Source organism: Macaca nemestrina, chromosome 2 (assembly GCF_043159975.1).
Source record: "Macaca nemestrina isolate mMacNem1 chromosome 2, mMacNem.hap1, whole genome shotgun sequence".
Taxonomy (NCBI): Eukaryota; Metazoa; Chordata; class Mammalia; order Primates; family Cercopithecidae; genus Macaca; species Macaca nemestrina.
Genome location: NC_092126.1, coordinates 150,724,752 through 150,749,736, shown reverse-complemented (window position 1 = coordinate 150,749,736; position 24,985 = coordinate 150,724,752). Strand labels below are relative to the sequence as shown.

General features: G+C 49.5%; 2 protein-coding genes and 1 long non-coding RNA gene across 3 annotated transcripts in view; 1 reads left to right on the top strand and 2 right to left on the bottom strand.

Moving 5' to 3' along the window:
• Positions 1–5,091: 5,091 nt before the first annotated feature.
• Positions 5,092–8,037, bottom strand: LOC105477716 (uncharacterized). Its single transcript, XR_011619423.1, has 3 exons — positions 7,960–8,037; positions 5,481–7,543; positions 5,092–5,259 (listed from the first exon to the last, which is right to left on the bottom strand). It is a non-coding gene; the product is annotated as an uncharacterized lncRNA (long non-coding RNA).
• A 9,122-nt stretch (positions 8,038–17,159) lies between these two features.
• The window catches only part of LOC105477823 (Fanconi anemia group D2 protein), a 39,284-nt gene continuing 31,458 nt past the window's right edge, over positions 17,160–24,985 (bottom strand). Inside the window, 6 exon segments of the mRNA XM_071090219.1 lie at positions 17,160–17,246; positions 17,543–17,689; positions 17,995–18,068; positions 18,507–18,626; positions 19,983–20,043; positions 20,658–20,767. Coding sequence (XP_070946320.1) covers positions 17,177–17,246; positions 17,543–17,689; positions 17,995–18,068; positions 18,507–18,626; positions 19,983–20,043; positions 20,658–20,767 — 582 coding nt within the window. The 3' untranslated portion in view covers positions 17,160–17,176.
• On the top strand, positions 22,471–22,891 carry LOC105477715 (cytochrome c-like). The gene has a single exon (XM_011734380.3). It carries the CDS (start codon positions 22,474–22,476, stop codon positions 22,786–22,788), a length of 315 nt encoding a protein of 104 aa, XP_011732682.1. The 5' UTR covers positions 22,471–22,473; the 3' UTR covers positions 22,789–22,891.

Sequence of the window (24,985 nt, the reverse complement as noted above, 5' to 3'; positions counted from 1 at the left end):
CTTCACCACCCATCAATCAGACCCCTGCTGGGAGCTTTCCCAGACTGCGCCTGGGTTCCTGGCTCTTCTCTCTCCGCACCTCCCCAGCAGCATTTTGCAAGACAGTTGTGCTGCTGTAGCCTAACTCTGACACTTAGCCTAACTCTGACAATTCGGTGACCTTTTTGCAGGGGGGCCTGAGTCTTGTTGATCTGTGTTTCACCACACAGGTGCCAGGGCCTGTCAGAGAATTAGCATTCAAAAAATGTTGGCTGAGTGAGCGATGATGTCTTAGATTGATTTCTCCTGTAGAGCTCACCACAGGACAATTTATGTTTCCCATTTTGAGATTCATTTTATCTTTGCATTGGCAAATAATGCTATAGTGAACCCCTTTCTACCGCTGGCCTTTTTCTCCTTGGTTTTTGAAGCAATTTTACTGGGCCAAAGGGTATTGAATTATTTTTTCTTCCCACTTTGCCTTGCAAAATTGTGCATACTGGTGGTTTTTTTTGTTTTGTTTTGTTTTTTTAAGTTGGGAGGCTGGTAAGAATCAGAATGATAATCAGAAAACCTTTGTGTCCGGAATTGGTTCCTTGTGGTGGGATCTTGGTCTTGCTGACTTCAAGAATGAAGCCTCGGACCCTCAAGTGTTACAGTTCTTAAAGATGGTGTGTCTGGAGTTGGTTCCTTCAGATGTTCAGATGTGTCCGGAGTTTCTTCCTTCCCGTGGGTTCGTGGTCTCGCTGACTAAAGGAGTGAAGCCGCAGACCTTCGCAGTGAGTGTTACAGTTCTTAAAGGTGGCGCGACCGGAGTTGTTCGTTCCTCCCTCCCTCCCGATGGGTTCGTGGTCTCGCTGACTTCAAGAGTGAAGCCGCAGACCTTTAGGGCGAATGTTACAGCAGACCCAAAAAGTGAGCAGCAGCAAGATTTATTGTGAAGAGTAAAAGAACAAAGCTTTCACAATGTGGAAGGGGACCCAACGGGTGGCCTCTGCTGACTCAGGTAGCCAGCTGTTAGTCCCTTATTTGGCCCCGCCCACATCCTGCTGATTGGTCCATTTTACAGAGTGCTGATCGGTCCATTTTAGAGAGGGCTGATTGGTCCACTTTACAGAGTGCTGATTGGTATGTTTACAAATCTTTAGCTAGACACAGAGGGCTGATTGATGCATTTTTTTACAGAGTGCTGATTGGTGCGTCTACAAACCTTTAGCTAGACACAGATGCTGATTGGTGTGTTTTTACAATCATCTAGCTAAACAGAAAAGTTCTGGAAGTCCCCACTCCACCCAGGAAGTTCAGCTGGCTTCAGCTCTCACCTTGACCTTCCTTCATGGTTTGTAATCGCCTGATGGGGTCTTCCTGCCCACTGCACAGACAAAACCAACTCATTGAGACTGTGGCATTGCAATAAAGAGTTTAACTGATGTGAGGCTGGCCATGCCACCTGGGAGACGGAGCTGCTACTCAAATCACTCTCCCTGAAAATGTGGAGGCTGGGGTTTCACCAGGGTAGTTTGGTGGGTGGGAGCTAGAGGAATGGGTGCTGCTGACTGGCTGGGGATGCAGTCATAGGGTTGTGGGAAAGGCTCCTTGTGCACTGAATCTGTTTCCAGGTGGGGCCACAGGACTGGTTGAGCCAACAGTCGAGGGTCCAGGCGGGACCATCCAGTTGTCAGAAATGCAAAAACCTGAAAGGATTTTTGGTTGAAATGAAAGGGTTGCATTTCAAAAGGCCAATATTAGGTTCTATAATAGTGAATTGGGAAACTTGCAAATCTTGTGACCTCCGGAATAATGACTGGTAGCCATTTAACTCAATTCTGAGCAGAATTCAGGTGGCCTTTCATCAGTTGGCTTCAGGGGTGGTGGGAACCAAGTGGGCAAGACAGCTGAGGCTCGGCCACACACACAGAAAGCACCGACCCTGTGTGGGATGACAGATGCTAGGACAAACGTGGGGACCTGATGTGACACGCATGGGAACAGCAGTGCCATGGTGATGTCTAATGGATAGTTGTCAGCAAGTGCTGTCGGCCCTACTTTCAAGGGATGTCCAGGAGCCAGCCCTTCCCCCCACCCACTCCTGCTGCCACCCCTCTGGTCCTGCCACTGTCATCACTTGCCTGGATCCTTGCAGTGGCCTCTCTGGGCTCCCTCCACCCACCCGCTCCTGGGTCCCCAGCCCATACAGCATCCAGAGGGCTCCAGGTCCCCATTGCATTCCGTCTCTGCTCAGAAGAGGCTTCCCTGCCAGTGTAAAAGGCAGAGTACTTCAGGGCCCTGTGCGAACTCCTGCTCCCTTGACCTCTGAGTCCTTGCCTCCTCTTACCCTCCGCCGGCTTCCCTTCAGCCACACCAGCCTCCTGGCCATTCCCCCAACGATTCAGGCAACCTCGGACCTCCAGGCCTTTGCACTGGCTGAGCCCTCAGGCCAGGCCGGCTCTTCCCAGATGCGCACACGGCTCACTCACCCACTTCTTTTAAGCCTTTGCTTCCACTCTATCTAATACACCAACACCACCCACCCACCCCAGCTCGATCTTTCTCCTAAGCACATTTCCAGTTGAACATACAACATATGATCTCTATTTACCACCATTATTGTCTGGTTTTCCTCACTGAAATCGGAACCCTGAAGACAGGAATTTTCTTGTTTTGTGCACTGTGGTAACTGCTCAGCAACTCGAACAGTGCCGGGCACATGGAGTAGAAGCTCAGTAAGTATTTATTGAATAAATGAATGAATAGTGTTTGCTGAAAGAACCTTCACACTCGGGAATACTTTAAGTGTTGCTGCAATTCCCGACCAGCAAGATGCAGAGGAAAACCTTGAGAAGGGGACCCAGAGAAGGAAACCACAGTGTTTACAACCAGCATCCGAAAGAGCGAAAATGCCAGCTCAGACCTGGAGCCTGGTCACGGAGGACAAAGGTCCTGACAAGGACTGTACCATGCAGAGGTCACTACCTGCTACCTGGGGCATGAGACTCTCCTTGATTCAACAATATTCAATGAGACAGTCAATCTGATTCCTAAAAGGAGAGGCCAAGGCAAGGTGGTCTAGCCAGCCAGTAGGATTGAGTGACAAGCACAGAGCCATGCCAGAATTAGAGGCCACGCAGGAGGTTCCACAAATGCACCTCCTAAGTGCTTGGTGCTGAGACCACAAAGCCAAAGAAATGAGGCTTCTTGATTTGATTGCAGACTCAGCAAAAATGAACCTAAGCCTGCTCCTCATGGCTGGGTCGTGTCCTAGGGAGGCACCAGCATTCAGCTTGGCCTGCTTCAGTATATAGTTTTTATCCCTGTGTGTGTTCTGTTGGGACTCTGTACATTTAGACATCTGTGCAGGGGGACTCGTGAGGAGACCAGTCTCCCTGGCAGGCCTAGATGTAGCGTAGCCTGAGGCAGGAGGGGACCACAGGTGGGGCTGGATGTTCTTTCAGCCTCCCTGGCAGAGATCAAGGTCAGCTTGGCATAGCTTCTGCCGTGGCTGGCTCTTATGTGGGGGAGGGAGGCAGTCCCCAGAGCAGGAATGCCTTCCCTGGGGCTCCTTTCCTTGCAGGGGAAAAGCCAGCCGTCCTCCCCTCTGTGCCTCTTTCACTGAAGCCCGTGGGCTAAAGCCCTTGAGCTGGGGAATCCGTGCCCCAGGGGCAAACTTCTGGGCTCTGGCTTAGCCCCACCCCGGGAAACATTCACAGCCCCTGGTAAGAGAGCCCTGCTGCAGGAAGACTCCAGGGCAGGGCCCAGCTGCCGGGTCCTGGGCTGTCGGTGACAGTACCCCAGGCTCCAAACTCCTCTGGGCCCGGGGGCAATTACCTTCCCTGGTTACAACAGATTCCCACCCCACCCCACCCTACCGCCCGGGCCTGGGCAGGGAGGCACAGGGAGGTGGCAGGAGAGGGGAAGCAGGGGCCAGACAGGAGGAAGAGATGATGCCCTGGGCCAGATGGTCACCGCACCTGCTGAAGTGAGAAACTCTGGCTTCTCCCAGTAGAAACTTCAGGATCCCCAGAATTGGACCAGCAAATAAACTTAGTGACAGTCACACCAACCTTCTGGAAACTCACAGTAGGCATCCACTGCCCCTGTGGGTCCCCAGGACCCCTCTGCCTGTGGCCTCAGGGACCCAGTACTGCACTTCCAATGCTCTGCAGACACACCTCGGGCTTGAATCCCATCTCACTGATTCCACAAATACTGATCTGTGGCCTACTGGGTGCGAGGCCTCTGTGGCTGTGGGGGAGGCAAGGTCCCTGCTCCAGTGGGAGTGACAGGTGTAAAACAGGACGACTTCAGAACCTGGGAAGGGGGACAAAGCAGAGTACTGGGAAGTGGGTGGGCACAGGGCAGCCTGGGATGGGGGAAACAGCAAATCTTTGCCATCCGTTCCTGGTCGTATATCATTGGGGATGCTACCTGATTTCAGCCTGAGTTTCCTCACCTAGACAGTGGAGCTGGAGCCCTCCCCACTGCCAGACCCCACTCTCTGGGCTGCCTCTAGGAAGCACAACCTGCTCAGGCCTCCTCCCCATCCCCATGGCTGTCAGTCCCTCCTGAGAATGTCTCCACAAAAGGAGGCCGCTGGCTGTAGAGGGAGATGAATGACCCAAGGTTGCCCGGCCTGTGCCTAGGGCCCCATGGCTCCTGAGGCCTGGCCTCGGTGGACCCTGGAAAGGGCTTTCTCTGTGGGTTTTGCCTTGGTGCCTGGAGCCCCTTCCCTATGGATACCTCTCAGCATGATTAACACAGGCAGACAGGACCTGAAGGGGCCATTGGTCCTTCTGAAAATGCTCACCAGTCAGTGTGAGTGTGGGGAGACCATGCACAACGTGTGGGACTCTGCCCTGCACCCGCTCAGAGCCTCAGCCCTTCAGAGCCATTGGTAATGATTCGCTGTGGGGTTACCCTGATTCTTCTGAGGTCTCTTTTCCTTTCAGTTTTTCTGAGAAACTGAGAGGATCACATGACTGCATGCTGCCTAAACTAGGCTGTGCACAGCCCACGTTCTGTGCAAGGAGGGCGCAAAGCAGCAGAGTGTCTGTGACCCACCTGCCACCTTTCCAATGCTACTACAAGATTTGCAGGAAATGGTTGTTTATCAGGAACCATCTTTATTAAAAACGATAAAATAGAGCAGAGCAGGGGAGAAGTGCTGCAGGCTCCCGTGTTGCTGAGCACACAGCAGCGTGAGCATCTCGTCACGCTCCTCCCCAAAGCCACTGGTGTCCACTGTCAATGTTCTTGGACCTCAGGGCCTTCGTCCTCTCCAATCTAAATGCAGAGAGACATTTGACACGGACTCTCTCAGGTGTTTTGCAAAACAACAACAACAACAACAACAAAAAACATTCTCATTGACTCTGGTCACCCTGCTATGCACTAGATGTCAAAACCTCTTCCTCCTGTCCAGACTTTGGTCCTTTGACCGACACCCCCCCCCCATTCCCTCCCTCTGCCACTCTCCGGCCCCCGGTCACCATCCATCTACTCACTATTTCTATGGGGTCTACTTTTTTAGATCAACACTTCCGGGACATCATGTGGAATTGGTCTCTGAGGTGGTGGAGATGCTAAGTAGCGGGATTTCTTTATTCCACGGTGCACACATCTGTCGAATCCTCACATTGTACCCCATAAATGAATACAAGCATGATTTGCCAATTAAAATGATACTAATAAAGACAGAATAAATGCAGTAAAATACAAGAAGTGTGGCTTCACCTCCCCACTTACTTGATTTTTGTCTTCAGTTGTGCAACTATGTTGGGGCAATCTTATTACTCCTTTTCTTCGGTGGACACCTGCAACAAAATCTTAACAGAATTGAAAGGTGCATCGTCTGGCAGCCCTGCGGCAGCCCCAGCTTCTTGTTGGTGAGGCTGACATCACAGCCTCGGGCTGCCCAGCTTGGACAACACTGGCTTCCTGCGATGGTTTTCGCTGGGCCAGGGACGTTTCTGGGTCTCTGCCACTGCTGCTGGTGGTGTGGGTGGAGGGAGAGCCCACAGGGTCATGCTGGGGGGCTTTGCTAAAACTGTCTGGCTTCCTCTGCAGGCCGGCAGGGGCACTGGCGGGAACAGTGGTCTTCTGCTGAATGCTGAATATGGGACACGCTGGCTCGCTGTGAGCCTGCTTCGGTGGGAGAGAGAAGGTGGGAACTTCAGTGGCTAGAGAAGGACAGGTGGGAAGGGACTGTGGTCTGATGGTGGACTGCTGCTTTTGTTTGTTCTAAAAGGAGGTAGGTGGCCACAGGATAGTGAAATGCTTTTTTTTTTTTTTTATTGGCACAGAGATGTTATTGGCCTGGAATCCTGTTCTTGGCCACCATGAGCTGGGTTGTTTGGGAGTTCTGGTATCCAGAAGTGGCTCTTTGTATGTTGTCAGTGGCATCTCCTGGCCACAGTTCACTCACTGGTTCCTCATAACTTCTTTCAGTGGGGGCCACTCCCTGGGGTCTAGTGTTAGTAGCTTTTGAATGAGTCTTTCAAGTCGAAGGGGGAAAAGAATGGTGGGGCATGGTAGCTTCCTGTGAGAATTTTATTCTTGAGGTCCATCGTGTTCCCTGAATAGAAGGGCAGGGCGCCGGCCACCATATGGTAGAGGACGCCGAGGCCCCATATGTCTATGGCAGGGCTCTGGTACCCCCAGCCCAGGAAGAGTTCTGAGCAGGAATGGTGGGCTTCTGCCCTCACTTCTTGCCCTTCTTGGGCAGCCAAAACTTAAAAGTGGGAACAGCTGGCTCCCTTTGAGCTCTCTTTGGTTCCACGGGGAAGGTGGACTTTGTCAGATGGAGAAGAACAGGTGGGACCCCCAGGAGGAAGGGACTGTGCTCCAGTGATGGAGCGCCTCCTCCTCTGCACTTCTCCTGCACCCCAGGATTAGGTACGTGGCCTCCAATGTTGGAGCGGTTCCTCCTCTGCACTTCTCCTGTACCCCAGGATTAGGTACGAGGCCATGGGATAATCACATGTGTATTTTTTGTGGGGGGAATATTGATTCCGAGATGTGTGATGCTTGGAATCCCATGGCCACCATGACCAGGGTTATAGGGGACATAGGTGTCCAGGGTCTCTGTATGGTGTCAGCAGTGTCTTCTGGCCGGCACTGACCCAGGGGTCCCACATCAGCTGGTTTAGTGGGGGTCGCTCCCTGGGGTCGAGGCTGAGGAATTGTTTTACTAGTATTTCCAGTGGAAATGAACAAATAGGTGGGGAATCATACTGTCACATAGCCTGAGGCGGGAAGGGACCAAGGGTGGGACCCACGGAGGCTCTGAGAAAGGCCTGGGCCTCAGAAGATGGGGAAGCAGGAAGACCCACTTGGAGGCCTTCACAACCTTCACAGGCCAGAATTCGGTTTAGGTTTCAGAAGGGGGCTGGGTCGCTCACGCTCTTCTTGAGGCTACAGGGCTGCAGCTCCTTGGGCTCTTCCCACACAGACATGGTTCTGGGGCCCCGGCTACACAGATACCCTTCTGATGGTTGTCCTCTGCAGCCAGGCAGGGGGCGTGGGCCGACCCGCCCCTTCCTTTGCCAGGTGGACAGATGAAGTGAGCCTGTGAGGGCAGGATTGCTGGATTGGAAATTGGACTTGGAGTGTAATCCAAACGCCCCACGGGCCCCGCCTCTTCTCTGGAGTTGGCTTCAAGAAAACTGGGACAAGGGATGGCAAGACCAGCTCTCAGGACCCTTGCCCCTCCACCCCGTGATGCTTTTAGATGGTTCTCAAGGGCCACCTTTTTCAGAAAGAATTCTCGGGTTATGGGAAAGTAAAGGGAGGAGTCGTGCTTTGAATGGCACTTTGATCAGGCTCTAGACTAGGTGTTGGTTTGAAGGGGTTTGCTTTTCCTCCCACTTCACCCCCCGTCACAAAACCTTAGTCCTGGCTAGGCCGGGAGTGAGATTCCTGTTTCTAGATTTTCATCATTCTGTGTTGCACAGGAGGAGGTCTGGGGAAAAAGGGGACACATACTAGCAAGCATATAGAAGATTTATATGCACCAGGCTCTGGAGCAGCTGTTGAACTCTGGTCGAGCGGCCTCGGGTCTCCATAGAGATAGGGGCGGGGCCAGGTGGCAGTGACGCAGTGCGGGGCGTTGCTCCCAGTGGCCGACAGCCTCTCCCAGCCTGGGCAAAGAGTCAGAGCCGGGACTGGGAGGCAGAGTCAGAGACCCATAGGCACAGCCGAACCCCTGCGAACTTGCCCAGTAGGGAGCTCAGAATCCCCAAGACTAGACAGGCAAATAAGCTTAGTGACAGTCCCACCAGCCTTCCCGAGAGTCACCGTAGGCGTCCACGGCCCCTGCGGGTCCTGAGGCCTGCTCTATCAGGCGACCTTGGGGACGGACCCAAGACTGCACTTCCAATGCTCTGCAGACACACCTCAGGCTTGAATCCCAGGGTCTCACTGATTCCACAGATATTGACTGAGGGCCTCCTGGGTGCCAGGACTGTGTGGCTGTCAGGGAGGCAAGGTCCCTGTTCCAGGAGGGGTGACAGGTGTAAAACAGGACGACTTCAGAACCTGAGAATGGGGACAAAGCAGAGTACTGGGAAGTGGCTGGGTGGGTGTGGGGCAGCCTGGGATGGGGTAAACAGCAAACCTTTGCCTTCTGTTCCTGGCCAGATTTCATTGGGGATGCTACCTGATCTCTCTTCAGCTCAGTTTCCTCACCTGGACAGTGGAGCTGAACCCAGCCCCCACTATCTGAGCCTGCTCTCTGGGCTGTCTTTAGGGAACCCGCCCTGCTCAGGCCTGCTCCCCACCCTCCATGGCTGTCAGTCCCCCAGGAGAAGAATGTCTGCCATATGGAGGCTGCTGGTAGCAAAGGATGATGAACAAAACAAGGTTGCCCGGCCTGCATGCTGGCCCAGGTGGATACTTGAAGGGAGTTTCTCTGTTTGTGGGCTTTTGCCCTGGTGCCCTTCCCTAGAGTCCCTTGACCCAGCCCAGCTCAATGGGCTGCAAGCCCTGGCTTCTGAAGTGCAGATGTCAAGCTCTAGCACAGGTCACAGCCAGAAACAATTCTGGCTTTGTCCAGTGATAGTAAAAGTCAGGCCTGGGAAGGTGCCCTCTCACAGGACGGCACTTCCAGAGGGGGCACAGCAGCAAGGTGGAGGGACAGACCCTGATGGGCCCTTGGGGAGCTCAAGCAGAACCCACAGGGGCCCTCTTTCTGGGGTACAAACTGGCATTGAGTGGCGGGAGATCCAGTATTAACACCTGAGGGACCTTCACCCCCAATGTGGATTTAAAGGACAGCAGCTCACTGGGGAGACAAGGGACTCCACAACACTCCCACCCTATCCTGAGACTGCTTCTTGCTACCTGGTCCTGCTCTTTATTGGGGAAGGAGAATCTTACCTGAATCAACAGTGGGCAGAGTCACCGCATGCTCAAGGCTGGGCACACCTAGATGCCGGCCATGCACAAGGGTGGTGCCTTCTGGACCTTCCTCAGGCTCCTTAGGAACCCATGAGGAAGCTCCCCGATGGGTGTTGATGGGCATCTGCACCCATAGATTCACTGCCTTACATGGAAACACTGGGTTCCTGGGAAACTGGAACCTGCCTTATGAAAGCCCCCATTCCCACTACCCCCTCCAACCCTCCAGGCTGCTGCTGTGTCTTACCATCAACCCTCCCCAGACCCCCAGGACGCCTGCCTCACCCAGAAGCACCCCTTCAACCTGGGCCTGGATGAAGGCTCACTCCTCCATCAGGCCTCTGAGGGGGATGGCTCCGTGCTGCTTTTAGCAAAAGGGGAAACCATTGCAGCAGAAAGGCCAGTGCCGCACTAGACAGTCAGGAGCCCAGCAGCACAAGTGACCCCCTAAGGCGCTTTGGGAACCACACCCCGCCACTGACCCCAGCACAGCCTGGTTCCCAGGGCTTTGGGATCCTCCTGGGAACCTCTCAGAAGGATTAACACAGGCAGTTGGGACCTCAAGGGGCCACTGGTCCTTCTGAAAATGCTCACCAGGTAGTGTGAGTGTGGGGAGACCATGCACAACGTGTGGGACTCTGCCCTGCACCCGCTCAGAGCCTCAGCCCTTCAGAGCCACTGGTAATGATTCGCTGCAGGTGGGGTCACCCTGATTCTTCTCTGAGGTTTCCTTTCCTTTCAGGCTTTCTGCATAATAGCGAGAACCACATGACTGCATGCCGCCTAAACTAGGCTGTGCACAGCCCCTGTTCTGTGCAAGGAGGGCGCAAAGCAGCAGAAGTGTCTGTGACCCACCTGCCACCTTTCCAATGCTACTACAAGATTTGGAAGAGATGGTCATTTATCAGGAACCATCTTTTTTAAAAAAGATAAAATAGAGCAGGGCAGGGGAGAAGTGCTGCAGGCTCCAATGTTGCTGGGCACACAGCAGCGTGGGCATCTCGCCCGGCTCTTCCCTGCAGCTGTTGGTGTCCACTGTCAGGTTTCAATGTTCTTGGACCTCAGAGCCTTTGTCCTCTCCAATCTAAATGCAGGGAGACATTTGACACGGACTCTCTCAGGTGTTTTGCAAAATGCAAGACACTCTCATTGACTCTGGTCACTCTGCTGTGCCCTAGATGTCAAAACCTCTTCCTCCTTCCTGAGACTTTGGTCCTTTGACCAACAACCCCCCCACCATTCCCTCCCTCTGCCACTCTCCTGCCCCTGGTCACCACCCATCTACTTGCTACTTCTATGGGGTTAACGTTTTTAGATCAACACTTCCAGGACATCATGTGGAATTGGTCTCTGAGGTGGTGGAGATGCTAAGTAGCGGGATTTCCTCCTTCCACAGTGCACACATCTATCTAATCCTCACATTGTACCCCAGGAATAAATACAAGCATGATTTGCAAATTAAAATAATGCTACTAAAGACAGAATAAATATAGTAAAATGCAAGAAGTGTGGCTTGACCGCCCCACCTACTTGATTTTTGTCTTCAGCCATGTACCTATGTTGGGGTGATCTTATTCCTCCTTTTCTTTGCTGGACACAGGAAAAAACATTTTAATAAAGTGAAAAGGCATATCCTGGCAGCTCTGCAGCAGCACCAGCTTCTTGCTGGCTTGGCTGACGTCACAACCTTGGCTGCCCAGCTTGGAGGATGCTGGCTTTCTGCGATGGTTGTTGAGGCAGAAACGTTTCTGTGTCTCCACCACTGCTGCTGGTGCTCTGGGTGGAGGGGGAAGCCCCAGGGTCATGCTGCGGGGCTTTGGTGAGTCAGGGACATTTCTGGGTCTGAACCACTGCTGCTGGTGCTCTGGGTGAAGGGGGAAGCCCCAGGGTCGTGCTGGCGGCCTTGTTTAGCCAGAGATGTTTCTGGGTCTCCACAACTGCTGCTGGTGCTCTAGGTGGAGGGGGAAGCCCCAGGGTCCTGCTGGGGCCTTGTTAAGCCAGAGATGTTTACAGATCACCACTGCTGCTGCTGGTGCTCAGGGTGGAGGCGGAAACCACAGAGTCATGGGGAAGGCTTGCTGAGCCAGGGAGGTTTCTGCATCACCACCACCGCTGCTGCTGCTGCTCTGGGTGGAGGGGGAGGCCACAGGGTCATGCTGGGGGGCTTGGTGAGCCAGGAAGGTCTGTGGGTCTCCACCACTGCTGCTGGAGCTCTGGACAGAGAAGGAGGCCACAGGGTCATACTAAAAGGATTGCAGAACCAGGGAGGTTTTTGGTTCTGCACCACTGTTGCCGGTGCTCTGGGTGGAGGGAAAGGCCACAGGGTCATGCTAGGGAGCTTGTTGGGCCAGGGACATTTCTGGGTCACCACCACTGCTGCCGGTGCTCTGGGTGGAAGGGGAGGCCACGGGGTCATGCTGGGGGCCTTGGCGAGCCAGGGACATTTCTGGGTCTGAACCACTGCTGCTGGTGCTCTGGGCGGAAAGGGAGGCCACAGGATCGTGCTGGGGGGCTTAACTGAAGCTCTCTGGCTTCCTCTGCAGGCCGGCAGGTGCACTGGCCAGAAAGGGGCTCTTCTGCTGAATGCTGTGAGTCCGCTTCAGTGGGAGAAAAAAAGGTGGAAACTTCAACGGATAGAGAAAAACAGTTGGGAACCCCAAAAGGAAGGGACTGTGGTCTGATAGTAAACTGCTTCTTTCGTTTTGTTTCTTCTGAAATAATGTAGGATGCCATGGGAAAACTGAATCATTCTCCTTTGATTGCAACAGATAGGTTCTCAGCCTGGAATCCCATGGCCACCAAGAGCTGGGTTGTTTTGGGGTTGAAGTGGTCTAGGATTTGTTCTTCATATATTGTCAGAGGCAACTCCTGGCCACTGTTCACCCACAGTTCCCTCACCACTTCTTCTAGTGCTGTCTGCTCCCTGGGGTCTATCTACTGTTAATAGTTTATTATTGAGGCTTTTTGAGACCTCAGGAAAAGTATACTGGGGAAAAATATCTTCCATTTTAACGTTTTGCCGTGAAGACCCTAACACTGCATTAGCGGAAGGGCAGAACTTCGCCCACATGTGATGTAACGTTACTCCGAGCTCCAAACATCCATGGCGGGGCATTGGTAGCCCTGGCCCAGGAAGAGTTCTGGGGCTATGTAGGTAGGGGTAGGTGCCACAAAGGGCTGTCAGCTGCTGTCCCTCATGGAATGTGGTACCTAAGCCGAAGTTCGTGATCTTAATGTTACCGTCCTTAATGTGACCCAGCTGCGTGAGCTCTGGGGAAATCAAGGCAGGCGGTTTGCCTTCCCAGGACCTGCTGCAGGTGGGCACCCCTAAGGGAGGCAAGGGGACAGGACAAGTTCTCAGGAAACCTCTGCCCAAAGTTTGTTTTTTCCACTCTACAAGAAGCTATCAGTACCTACTATGTGCAACAGACAGAGCCCTACAGCCAACTTTAGATATTAACCAGGAAAGCCAGGGGTCCGGTCTCCAGAGGACCCACCTCCCCTGTCCTGCAGGAGGGCTGAAGGAAAATGTTAGGCAATTCAACCTAGCAAACATTTACCCAATGCCAGCTGGGCCCAAAGTCCAGTGTCAGGCACAGAAGAGTCCAAAAGAATTTACTGATCCTAGTTCTGTCCTCCTAGTGCTGACCTTGACAAGCCACAGTAGAAAATGCCCTGTGCCCCAGGGCAGGGGCCACTGAAGAGCTGAGGGACACTGAAGGGAAGAACAAGTCCCACCTTGGGCAGCCAAGGAGGGCTCCCTGGAGGAGGGGACACCTGAGAGGCAATGCTAGAGGACGCATGGCTTCTGAAAGCAGAGTTCAGGAGGGGAAGGTGCTCCAGGCAGAAGAGGCAGCATAAGGAAAGGTGAGGAGGGGGGCATCTTTAGAGACCCTGAGCTAGTCCAGTTCTGTGATGCAAGAGCCACGGGTGGGCCAGGAAATAGCTATGACAACACTGACTGGAGGAGGGCACTCTGCAGGTGGCTTCTGACCAAAAAGGCAGATCCCAGCCACGTGGGGAGAGCCCCCAATGTCCAGGAAGATGCAGCAGGAGACAGGCAGTGCGTCCAGTGGGAAAGAGCTCAGGCGACAGAGTCAGACATCCTGGATCCCAGCCCCTGCTCAGCCACCCATGAGCTGTGTGACCATGGGCAAGTTACTGAAGCTCTCTGGGCCTCAGTTTCCTCATTTATATAGTGGGCATCAGACCATTCATAAGCACAATAAGACGCTGTACTTACCAAGGGAATAGCACATTGCCTGACACCCGGGGGCAGCCATCTACCACAGTTTATTGAGCAATTATCTTTCTTGACACTCATCAATCTAGATAAGGCACATCCTTTCTGGGACTGCCAGACTCTAAAAGCTTCCAAGGGTCAAGTTCATCTTCACAGTGGAGACTCTGACCAGAAAAGAAGTTGCAGGCTCAGAAAAAGAGGCAAAAGGGATGACGAAAATACTCATCAAGGTATTTCGGGGCGAGGAGGACCAAGTAGAAAGCATGATACCCTCATAGTGGACAAGGGAGGGAGTTAACCATTTCCTTGTTGCAAAGGTGGGGCCTTGAGATGGGCTGCTAGTAAATGACCCAGTCTGTGGAGACCAGATGACGTCCTACTCTGGAACTGGCTGCAGGTGCCATCAATCCTTCAGGAGAGCGGGCAGTGTGAGAGGAAACCATCCAGGCTTGCTGGGATGTCCTGGCATGATGGTGGCCAGGGAAGGCCCAGAGCAGGCACCTCCCCAGTCCCGACATCCCCACCACCCACCTGGGGAGAACAGATGCACACTCAGGAAAGAAGTGACTTTAAAGGGGCTTCACTAGAACCACAAGGATGAACCATAGCAAGTGCTGGCCAGGACATAGAGATGGTGGCACCTTCACACACTGCCCCTGGGAATCTGAGAAGGGGCAGCCACTTGGGAAAGCACCTGGCAGCTCCCAAACAGTTAAACACAGAGTTATCCTATGCCCCAGCAATTCCACTCCTACCCAAGAGACCGGAAAACACACATCCACATGTGAGTGCTCACAGCACCATTATTCATAACCACCAAAATATGAAAACAACCCAAGGGTCCATCAAAGGATGACCAGAGAAGCAAAATGCAGTTGATCCCTGCAATGGAAAGTTATTTAGCAACACAAAGGAACAAAGCCTGGACACACGCAACAACACAGATAAACTTTGAAAACGTGCTCAGTGAGAGACACCAGTCACAAAACACTGTACGCATGGACGTATATGGCTGCATGCACCGTGCGATTCTATTCCCATGAAACGTCCAGAACTGGCAAATGCAAAGAGACAGAAAGCAGATTCGTGGTTATCAGGGGCTGGAGAGAGGAGAGAATAGGGAGTGAAGCAATGGGTATGGAGCTTGCTTTTGGGGTGATGAAAATGTTCTGAAACTGGATACTGGTGATGGTTGCACAGCTGTATGAATCTAACAAGAAATGCTGAATCGTATCCTTAAAATGGGTGAATTTCATGTGATATAAATGTCGATAAAAATAACCACCTACTTTTTAAAAAGTGACTTAAGGCAGGAAATAGAGTGGTCATGAACAGGGATTGCAAACTACAGCCCCTGGGCCAAATGTAGTCACCTATTTCTATAAATAAAGTTTTATTAGAACATAGCCATACCCATTCATTTCCACATCATCTAAGGCTGCTTTAGTGGGACAATGGCAGAGCTGAATAGTTGCCACAGACACCATATGGCCAGGAAAGCCCACAATATTTACATCCAGCCTCCACAGAAGCTTGCCACCTTCTGCCCAGGAGGGAAAACTCTGGGGCCAGGCTTGGCTGCATATTAGCTCCATATCTGTTCTGTGTGTGTGCACACTCAGGTGAGTGTGTGGCTGTGTTCATTCTCTGTGCATCGTCCAGTTGCCATACAGGAAATGAGCTAGGGTATGTGAAGTGCCCCTAAGAATGCCTGGCCGCAAGGTGGACTCAAACTTTGCTCATTCTGCTCCCAAGAACAGCTTATACTCCCCACAAACCCTGTAGACAGGATCCCATCACCTCCTGCACCACCCTTTCTTCAGCTTCCCTCTGCTTTGAGAAGAAAGGTGAATCCCACGCTGATAGACAGGACCCTGTACACCCTGCATCTCACCCCACTCCATGCTTCAGTCTCCTCCAGAATAAAAGGACCTTCCCTGCCTGGCACACTGGCTCTGAGGTCTGGACCAGGAAGCAAAACCTGCCCCCAGAGCCCGAGCAGGAGGCACGGCCCCAGCCAGCATCTCCCAGCCTCCCATTGTGACTGAGAATCTTGGCTTCCCCAAGATGTGCTGCTCCAAGGACCAGCACTGTGACCAGCAGGGTCTGGCTCCAGGGTCCGCCACAGCTCTGAGCACACAGGCCCTGCTGCAGGGACCCCTGAGTGCCAGGAGTGGCCATGGCCTGATGCTACCGAGGGCTTGGGGCCCACCTCACGGGTGGGTTCTGCCTCTTCAGCACCTCCGCCAGCAGCAACTTCACCTCCCTGACTGAAGCTGCCCTCCAGGGAACCTGCAGGATTGGATGCCAGAGGAGTGGGAAACACAGAGAGGCCAGGTTCATAGTAGAGGGACGATCCAGCATGGGCTGCAGAGGACAAACAGACAGGGGGACGTCCTCACCCTCGGAGTCCAGGGCCTGGGTCCTCAGCTCTATGGGGGAGTCCTCCAGGTAGAGCTCGCGGGTGGTGGAGACGATCTGGATGTCATGGATGAGGTCCACGATGGCATCACAGCTCAGGACCTGGCCTGTGGCTGGAGGAACCCCAGGGAGAAGTCAGCACTGAAGACAGCACCTGCCCCTGGCTCCACCTCCAAGCCTTGCAGGCTTACACTTTGGCAAAGACCACAGCGACCACCAGCTTCACCCTCAGACGCCAAGCAGCTGCCTCACACATGGCCCCACTGACAGTTAACAGGGACTACCAGAAAGGAAGGGCTGTGGGGGCCTTGTTACCACCTGGTCTGGCTTTTTAAATGCAGGGCACCAGCATTTAAAGCTGTGGGCAAAGAAAACTCCAGAAAAACTTAGTTTCATTCAGGGTATAACCATTCAGTGAAGTGACAAGGGTTATAGTATGATGAGTTCCCATCCCAAAGATGAGAGCCCTGTCCCTTCACTGAGCTTAGGGATTACGCTGGTGGTTTTGTTTATTTTTGTTTCTTTTGAGATAGGGGCTCAATTTGTTGCCCAGGCTGGAGTGCAGTGGCTCCCGGGGTCAAATGATTCTCCTGCCTTGGCCTCCCTAGTATTTGGGACCATAGGCATGCATACACCACCATGTCTGGCTAATTTTTAAAAACTTTTTATAGAGTCAAGGTCTTGCTTTGTTGCCTAGGCTGGTCTTATACTCCTGGGCTCAAGTAATCCTCCTACCTTGGCCTCCCAAAGTGCTAGGATTACAGGTGTGAGCCATTGCGCCCAGCCTATGATGGTATATTTATATGATTATCAAGCATATTGTAGAAGGGGCTCATGGACACTCATACAGATGTTTTTTACTTACTACATAAAAAAGGTACGTAAATGGCATTACCTGGGGAATTCTGAAATGTAAGCATAGCAGCAGGATACAACATTTTTCTGACTCTTCTCCAGGTACTTGTACATTGTTAACATTGTTTTGTTGGAAAGCAATACAGTCCCATGTATCAAAAACCTTACAAATAGGCTGAGCAAGGTGGCTTATGCCTGTAAGGGCACTCAGCCCTTACTGATGTCCTCTGTGAAGATGATGCTGGTGAGGCCGGCAGGCTGGGTCAGGCGGGCCTGCACCACCGCCTACTGGGAGCACTGCTGCTTGTCCAGGCCAAGCGGCTTGATAGTGGCCACCTCCAGCGGGGCGGACAACCTGCAGTAGAAGAAGAGAACATTTAGTCTCTGGAGCTGCACTGCAAGGCACAGCGGGGTCCAGATATCAGGCTGAGAAAGTAATCTCAGAATATCTGTTGGCTCACACAAGGCAATATAAATCTCAAGCCAAGGGTCCAAGAAAAACCAAGGAATCTGCCACATCCTCCCTAAGCTCTCCAAATACCATTTGTCCCGAGAGAAACTTTTTTGACTCAAGTTCTCCACCAAGAACTGTGGAATTCCCCATGAACATTCAAAACACTAACAGGTTTAGAAAAGAAAAACTATACTGACTTTTGGCCTGATTCCTGTGGAGTCACCGGACCCCCATCTTTTGCAAAGTCCTGAGAAAACAGCAGCGGCAGGAGGTTGATGGCGATCCCATCCTGAGTGTTGTGTTCTTCCAGTCCGTACAGCGCTTTCACAGGAAATGGAAAGTCACTGCGGAGAAAAACCAGAATCTGATGCTGCAGCTCAGGAATACGCAAGGCTACAGGGAAAACCACTAGAGCAAACCAATTTCAAATACAACATCATGGGGAGAAATTAGAAACAGAAGAACAAACAGTGAAACTTTTAGAAATTTTGGAGCTAAGGGTGCAGGGGTACTGGGGTTGGGAGGAAAGAAGCTGTGGGACTGGGCAGCTGTGGCTGAGGTCAAGGGTATTCTGAAGTTTGTATCAGCTACTGACAGAATTGATGTAACTTCACCAGTACAACCAAGCCAGCAGGTAAACAATACCTACCCTTCCGGAACAACACAGGAGTCCACTACGAAGGCATCCTGGAAATCACTGCAGATGGTATGCCCAACACGTTCCTTCAGGAAGCAAACAAACAAAAAGGGCAGTGCAGGGTGTACTTGCTGTAGAGCCCTAGATAAATTACTCTTAACCTTTGTAAGTCTCAGTTCTCTCATTTCTAAAAAGGAAGTAACAATAAATATCTCATTTTTGTGAAGTAGAAAAGAGAGAGTGCATAAAAAGCACTTAGCACAAGGCCTAGCATAGAATAGGGCTCTCAGACAGATAGTAGCCATCATCATTAACAAAGTCAATCTCTTCTTTACTATTGTTATTAAGTGAAGGAAGCCTCAGAGAAGAGCCCTGAGGCAGGGTAGGGCAGAAAAGCCTTTCGCAGGTAGAATTTAGGAGAGGTCACAGGATGATCTATTTTCACACTGCAACAGAAAGACCTGAAGAGTGTAGTAAAGCAGCTCTCATGCTTTATTGCTTTAAGAAAAGACAATTGGCTTTACCAGGGCTTTTGGATCCAGCTTTTCTTGTTGGATCAGGTTGGCAAATTCATCACAGTAAAGTGCAGAGGCCTGAAGAGACTGCTCACTGCAGGAATGAACCAACTGCAACAAGGAGGTCACCTGGAGCAAAGAGGAAGAACAGTTTAAACCTTGGGCTGCCAATCCTTCCTAAACTCCCTTCGCCCCATTCAAGACTGTTTTTTTCACTTTCTGATTTTACTGGCAAAGCTCTACTTCTCACTTGAAGTTTTCCTGAATGTTCTGACCCGTCTGTCTCTTTCCGATATCATCCCTTTTCCAATCTGTCAGACACTGCAGCCAGATTAATTTTTCTAAAGCAAAGCTTTGATTTTTGCCATTTCCATGCTAAGAAACCCTTAAGGAATACCTCTGCCTAAAGAATGAAATAAAAATGTATTGTTTTGCATGCAAGGCTCTCTGTTTTCTCTCTCAACTAGCTTTTTCTTTTTTCCTTTTGAGATAGAGTCTCGCTCTGTCGTCCAGGCTGGAGTATAGTGGTGTGATCTTGGCTCAAAGCAACCTCCACTTCCCGGATTCAAGAAATTCTCTTGTCCCAGCCTCCTGAGTAGCTGGGATTACAGGCACCTGCCTCCATGCATGGGTAATTTTTTTTTACTTTCATTAGAGATGGGATTTCACCATGTTGGCCAGGCTGGTCTCAAACTGCTTACCTCAAGTGATCCTCCTGCCTCAGCCTCCCAAAGTACTGGGATTACGGGTGTGAGCCACCGTGCCCTGCCTGAACTAGCTTTATGTCCCACTTTCCAGTTATACACTTATTTGTTCCCATGCTTCAACCAAAGTGTTATTCAATAGATATGGCACATCTTTCTTGCTAAGACTTTATAATTTAATTGGAGAGATTAAATGGATATAGAAATAAATGCAACCGACCTGGGAGTGGTGGCTCACCTCTGTAATCCCAGGGCTTTGGGAGGCTGAAGGGGGCGGATCACCTGAGATCAGGAGTTTGAGATCAGCCTGACCAACATGGCGAAACCCCGACATGGTGAAACCCCGTCTCTACTAAAAATACAAGAATTAGCTGGGCATGATAGTGCATGCCTGTGATCCCAGCTCCTCGGAAGGCTGAGGCAGGAGAATCGCTTGAACCCAGGAGGCACCACTGCACTCCAGCCTGGGAGACAGAGTTGAGACTCCATCTCAAACAAAGTAAGTGCGACCCAAGCCAGTAGTTTCCAAGTATCATAAAATCACAAAGATAGGAGTTCAGGAAAACTTTTTTTTTTTTTGCCTTTTTTTGAGACAGAGTCTTGCTCTGTCGCCCAGGCTGGAGTGCAGTGGTGTGATCTCGGCTCACTGCAAGCTCCGCCTCCCGGGTTCAAGCAATTCTCTGCCTCAGCCACCCTAGCAGCTGGGATTACAGATGCCTGCCACCACGCCGGGCTAACTTTTATTTTTTTTATTTTTTATTATTTTTAGAGAAGAACTAACGTGTATGCACTGCTCATCACTCAGGTTGGCTCTCTCTTGGGTCAAACTAGATGATGCGCTTCTAAAAGCAAATAATTTTAATTTCACTTTTGTAATATTTTATAACAATTGCCAATAAGTTTAAGTATTCTGACTTCCCTAGGGTACAGTAAAGATAAAAGTACATGAAGGGAGAAAAGAGTATTTATTTTGTCCATACAAAATACAGATTAGAGCAAAATATTGTTCTCTTATATATATTTTTCTTTTCTCTTTTTTACTTTTTTTTTTTTTTGAGACAGAGTTTCGCTCTTGTTGCCCAGGCTGGAGTGCAATGGCGTCATCTTGGCTCACCACAACCTCCGTCTCCCAGGTTCAAGCGATTCTCCTGCCTCAGCCTCCCGAGTAGCTGAGATTACCGGCATGCGCCACCACACCCAGCTAATTTTGTATTTTTAGTAGAGACTGGGTTTCTTCATGTTGGTCAGGCTGGTCTTGAACTCCTGACCTCAGGTGATCAGCTCACCTCGGCCTCACAAAGTGTTGGGATTACAGGCGTGAGCCACCGAGTCCGGCCTGCTCATTTCTCTTACAGTTGTAACGTCTACCGTTAAAATGATGTCTATGCGATGTAACACTGTTAGCTGGCAAGATTAACTCATCTTAAACCACGGAAGTCAGAATCTCCATGTGTACCTGTCTGCTGCCATGATGCCATCTATGATGACAGCACCAAAAATCCCAAAGAGTTTGTACTTGAATACGGTGCTAGAGAGCTGCTTTCTTATTACCAAGTGCATGTCATCCTGCAGTGAGATAATGAAGAAAGACGATAATGCTGGAATTGCACAGCAAAAGAAGGTATGGTATGGATATTGAGCCATGCAGCTAGACTATAAAGGGGTCTATCGTTTACTGTTTTGTTTTGTTTTGTTTTGTTTTGTTTTGTTTTTTTGAGACGGAGTTTTGCTCTTGTTGTCCAGGCTAGAGTGCAATGGCGCAATCTCAGCTCACTGCAACCTCCACCTCCTGAGTTCAAGCGGTTCTCCTCCCTCAACCTCCTGGGTAGCTGGGATGACAGGTGCCTGGCACCACACCTGGCTAATTTTGTATTTTTAGTAGAGACGGGGTTTTACCATGTTGGCCAGCCTGGTCTTGAACTCCTGACCTCAGGTGAACCACCCACCTCAGCCTTCCAAAGTGCTGGTATTATAGGGGTGAGCCACCACACCCAGCCCTGTGTGTCTTTAGCAAGTCATTTCATCTCTCCAAGTTTTAATTTTTACATCTGTGAAATGGGGAAAGTTGTTTTAAGGATTAGAGGTAAATTATGAAAAAACTTCTAGAACAGTGTCTGGCATATGATAGACATTCAATAATAACAGCTTTTTTCTATAAGGATATGAAAATTATCATAATGTTGATGACTGCTCAGCTAAAATAATGAATTATAATAAAATACTTAGGTACAGATTTAAACATGGAGGCAAGGCTAGCCGCAGTGGCTCATGCCTGTCATCCTAACACTTTGGGAGGCTGAGGCAGGTAGATTGCTTGAACCCAGGAGTTCAAGACCAGCCTGAGTAACATGGCAAAACCTCATCTCTATAGAAAACACAAAAATTAGCCAGCCGTGGTGGTGCATGCCTGTGGTCCCAGCTACTCGGAAGCTGGGGTGGGAGCATCACCTGAGCCTGGGAAGTCAAGAACACAGAGCTAAGATCACATCACTGTACTCTAGCCTGGGTGACAGAGCCAGACACTGTCTCAAAATAAAATAAAATAAATAAACATTGCTGAAAAACTAAAGACATAAGTAAACAGAAAGAGCTATTGTCTTTGTGGACTGGAAGACACTCAATATTGTTAAGATGACAATACCATTCAAAGTGATTCAGTGCAATCCTTATCAAAGTCCCACAACATGTTTTTGCAGAAATAGAAAGATCCACACCAAAATTCACATGGAATTTCACGGGACCCCAAACTGCCAAAACCTTGAAAAAGAACAAAGTTGGAGGGCTCACACTTCCTGATTTCAATATTAATACAAAGCTACAGTAGTCAAAACAGTGTGGTGATGGCAGGACAGACATATAGACCAATGAAACAGAACACAGAGTTCAAAGATAAGCCTTCATATATGTGACAAATTGATTTTTGACAAGGGTTCCAAAATCATTTCAATGGTGAAAGGACCATCTTTTCAACAAATGGCACTGGAAAAACTGGATATCCATCTGCAAAAGAATGAAGTTAAATCCTTAAAATATTAAAATATGCTATATATAAAAATTAACACAAAGTGGATCAAAGACCTGAATTTAAGAGCTAAAACTTTCTCTTAGAAGAAAATAAAAGAAAACCTTCATGACCTTGGATTCTGCAATGGTATCTTAAGCATGACAACCAAAAGGACAAGCAACACAGGAAAAAAAATTGATAGAGAGTGGGTCGTACAGCTTTGGAGTGGCAACCTTCGTGGCGCCAGTGACGATAAAGAGAACTAAATATGGGTGATGTTGAGAAAGGTAAGAAGATTTTTGTTAAGAAGTGTGCCCAGTGCCACACGGTAGAAAAGGGAGGCAAGCACAAGACTGGGCCTAATCTCCATGGTCTCTTCGCGCGGAAGACAGGTCAGGCCATTGGATTCTCTTACACAGACGCCAAGAAGAACAAAGGCATCACCTGGGGACAGGATAAACTGATGGAGTATTTGGAGAATCCCAAGAAGTACATCCCTGGAAGAAAAACTATCTTTGCCGGCATTAAGAAGGCAGAAAGGGCAGACTTGATAGCTTATCTCAAAAAAGTTACTAATGAGTAATAGTTGGCCACTGCCTTATTTATTACAAAACAAATGTCTCATGACTTTTTTATGTGTTCCATACTTTAATAGATCTCATACACAGGAATTCAGATCATGAATGACTGACAGAATATTTTGTTGGGCAGTCGTGGTTTAAAACTAAGGCTGGCTTGTGGTTAAATGAATATGTTGTTTTTGAATTTTAATAGTAATTCCAATTCAGTAAATGCTATCACTGTTTACCCCTTCCAAAGATAAGATGAGACTTCCTTAGCAATGTTCAACTTTTCACAAAGATGGTGAGTCCTATCTTAAAACTTAATGGAGGCCAAGCACAGTAGCTTACACCTGTAATCCCAGCATTTTGGGAAGCCGAGGTGGGCAGATCACTTGAGGTCAAGAGTTCGGGACCAGCCTGGTCAACATCAGGTGAAACTCTGTCTCTACTAAAAATACAAAAATTAGCTAGGCATGGTGGTGGGCACCTGTAATCCCTGCTACTAGGGATGCTGAGACAGGAGAATTGCTTGAACCTAGAAGGCAGAGTTTGTAGTGAGCCGAGATCATGCCACTGCACTGTAGCCTGGGCGACAGCAAGACCCTGTCTCAAAACAAACAAACAAACAAACAAAACAAAACAAAAAACTTACTGGAGATTGGTTTTATATTTAGATTTATATAACTGGGTATGTGAATATATTTAAATACTGGGGAAATTCCTTCACTGTCTTAGAACCAAGGAAGATTCACCTGTGTTTTGTGTTCATTCGCCTCTTAAAGGCAAGGGTTGGAGATAAATAAGGTAGCAATGTCTCGTTTATATTTTTGGCCTTAACTATGCCAATCTAATTAGAATTCCCTGTATTTAAAATGGTGCCTTTAACTTATTGAAAGACATTTTAGTGTGGTTTATGTGTAATATCAAATATTATTTAACACTTCTCACATTTTATACACGATCTATAAGGTCACATGCTTTTAAAATAGTAGCAAGTTAAACTTCACTCTTGAATTCTTTACAATCGAACTCAAACTAAGTTATAATTTAGGATTGTCTTTAAAGAGCCATTCAGAAACATAAAACTGTAAAACTGCTGTGTATTTGTGATTGGGAATGGTGCTTTTGCCATCTTAAAAGGATTAAAGTAGAGGAGATATACACAAATTTTAACATTATGTGTGATCATAAGACTTAAGATAATTAAAAAGAAAACCACAGATGAAAAAAAAATAGATAAGGCCAGGTGCAGTGGCTCACATCTGTAATCACAGCACTTTGGGAGGCCAAGGCAGGCAAATCACAAGGTCAAGAGATCGAGACCATCTTGGCCAACATAGTGAAACCCCATTTCTACTAAAAATACAAAAATTAATTGGGCGTGGTAGCACGCACCTGTAGTCCCATCTACTCAGGAGGCTGAGGCAGGAGAATCGCTTGAACCCGGGAGGCAGAGATTGCAGTGAGCTGAGATCGCGCCACTGCACTCCAGCCTGGGCGACAGAGCAAGACTCCATCTCAAAAAAAAAAAGTAGATAAATTTGACTTTATTGAAACTAAATACTTTTGTGCATCAAAGGACACTATGAGGGGAGTGAAAACCCATAGAATGGGAGAAAATATTTGCAAATCATATATCTGATAAGAGATCAATATCCAGAATATACAAATAACTCCTATACCTCAACAACAGCAAAAACCCAGTTTAAAAATGGGCAAAGGGCTGAGCACAGTGGCTCGTGCCTGTAATGCCAGCACTTTCAGAGGCAGAGGCGGGTGGATCTCCTGAGCTCAAGAGTTTGAGACCAGCCTGGGTAACATGACGAAACCTCATGTCTACCAAAATTGCAAAAAATTAGCTGGGCATGGTGGTGCATGCACCTGTGGTCCCAGCTACTCAGGAGGCTGACATGGGAGGATCGCTTGAGCCTGGGAGGTGGAGGTTGCAGTGAGCCAAGATCACACCACTGCACTCCAATGTGTGTGACAGAGTGAGACCCCATCTCTAAAACAAAACAAACAAAAATGGGTAAAGGACTTGAATAGACATTTCTACAAAAATATAGAAATGGCCAAGAAGTATGTGAAAAGATGCTTAACATCATTAGTCATTAGGAAATGCAAATCAAACCACAATGAGATACCACTTCGTACACATCGGGATGATTATAATTAAAAAATAGGGCCAAGCGACATGGCAGGTACTTGTTGTCCCAG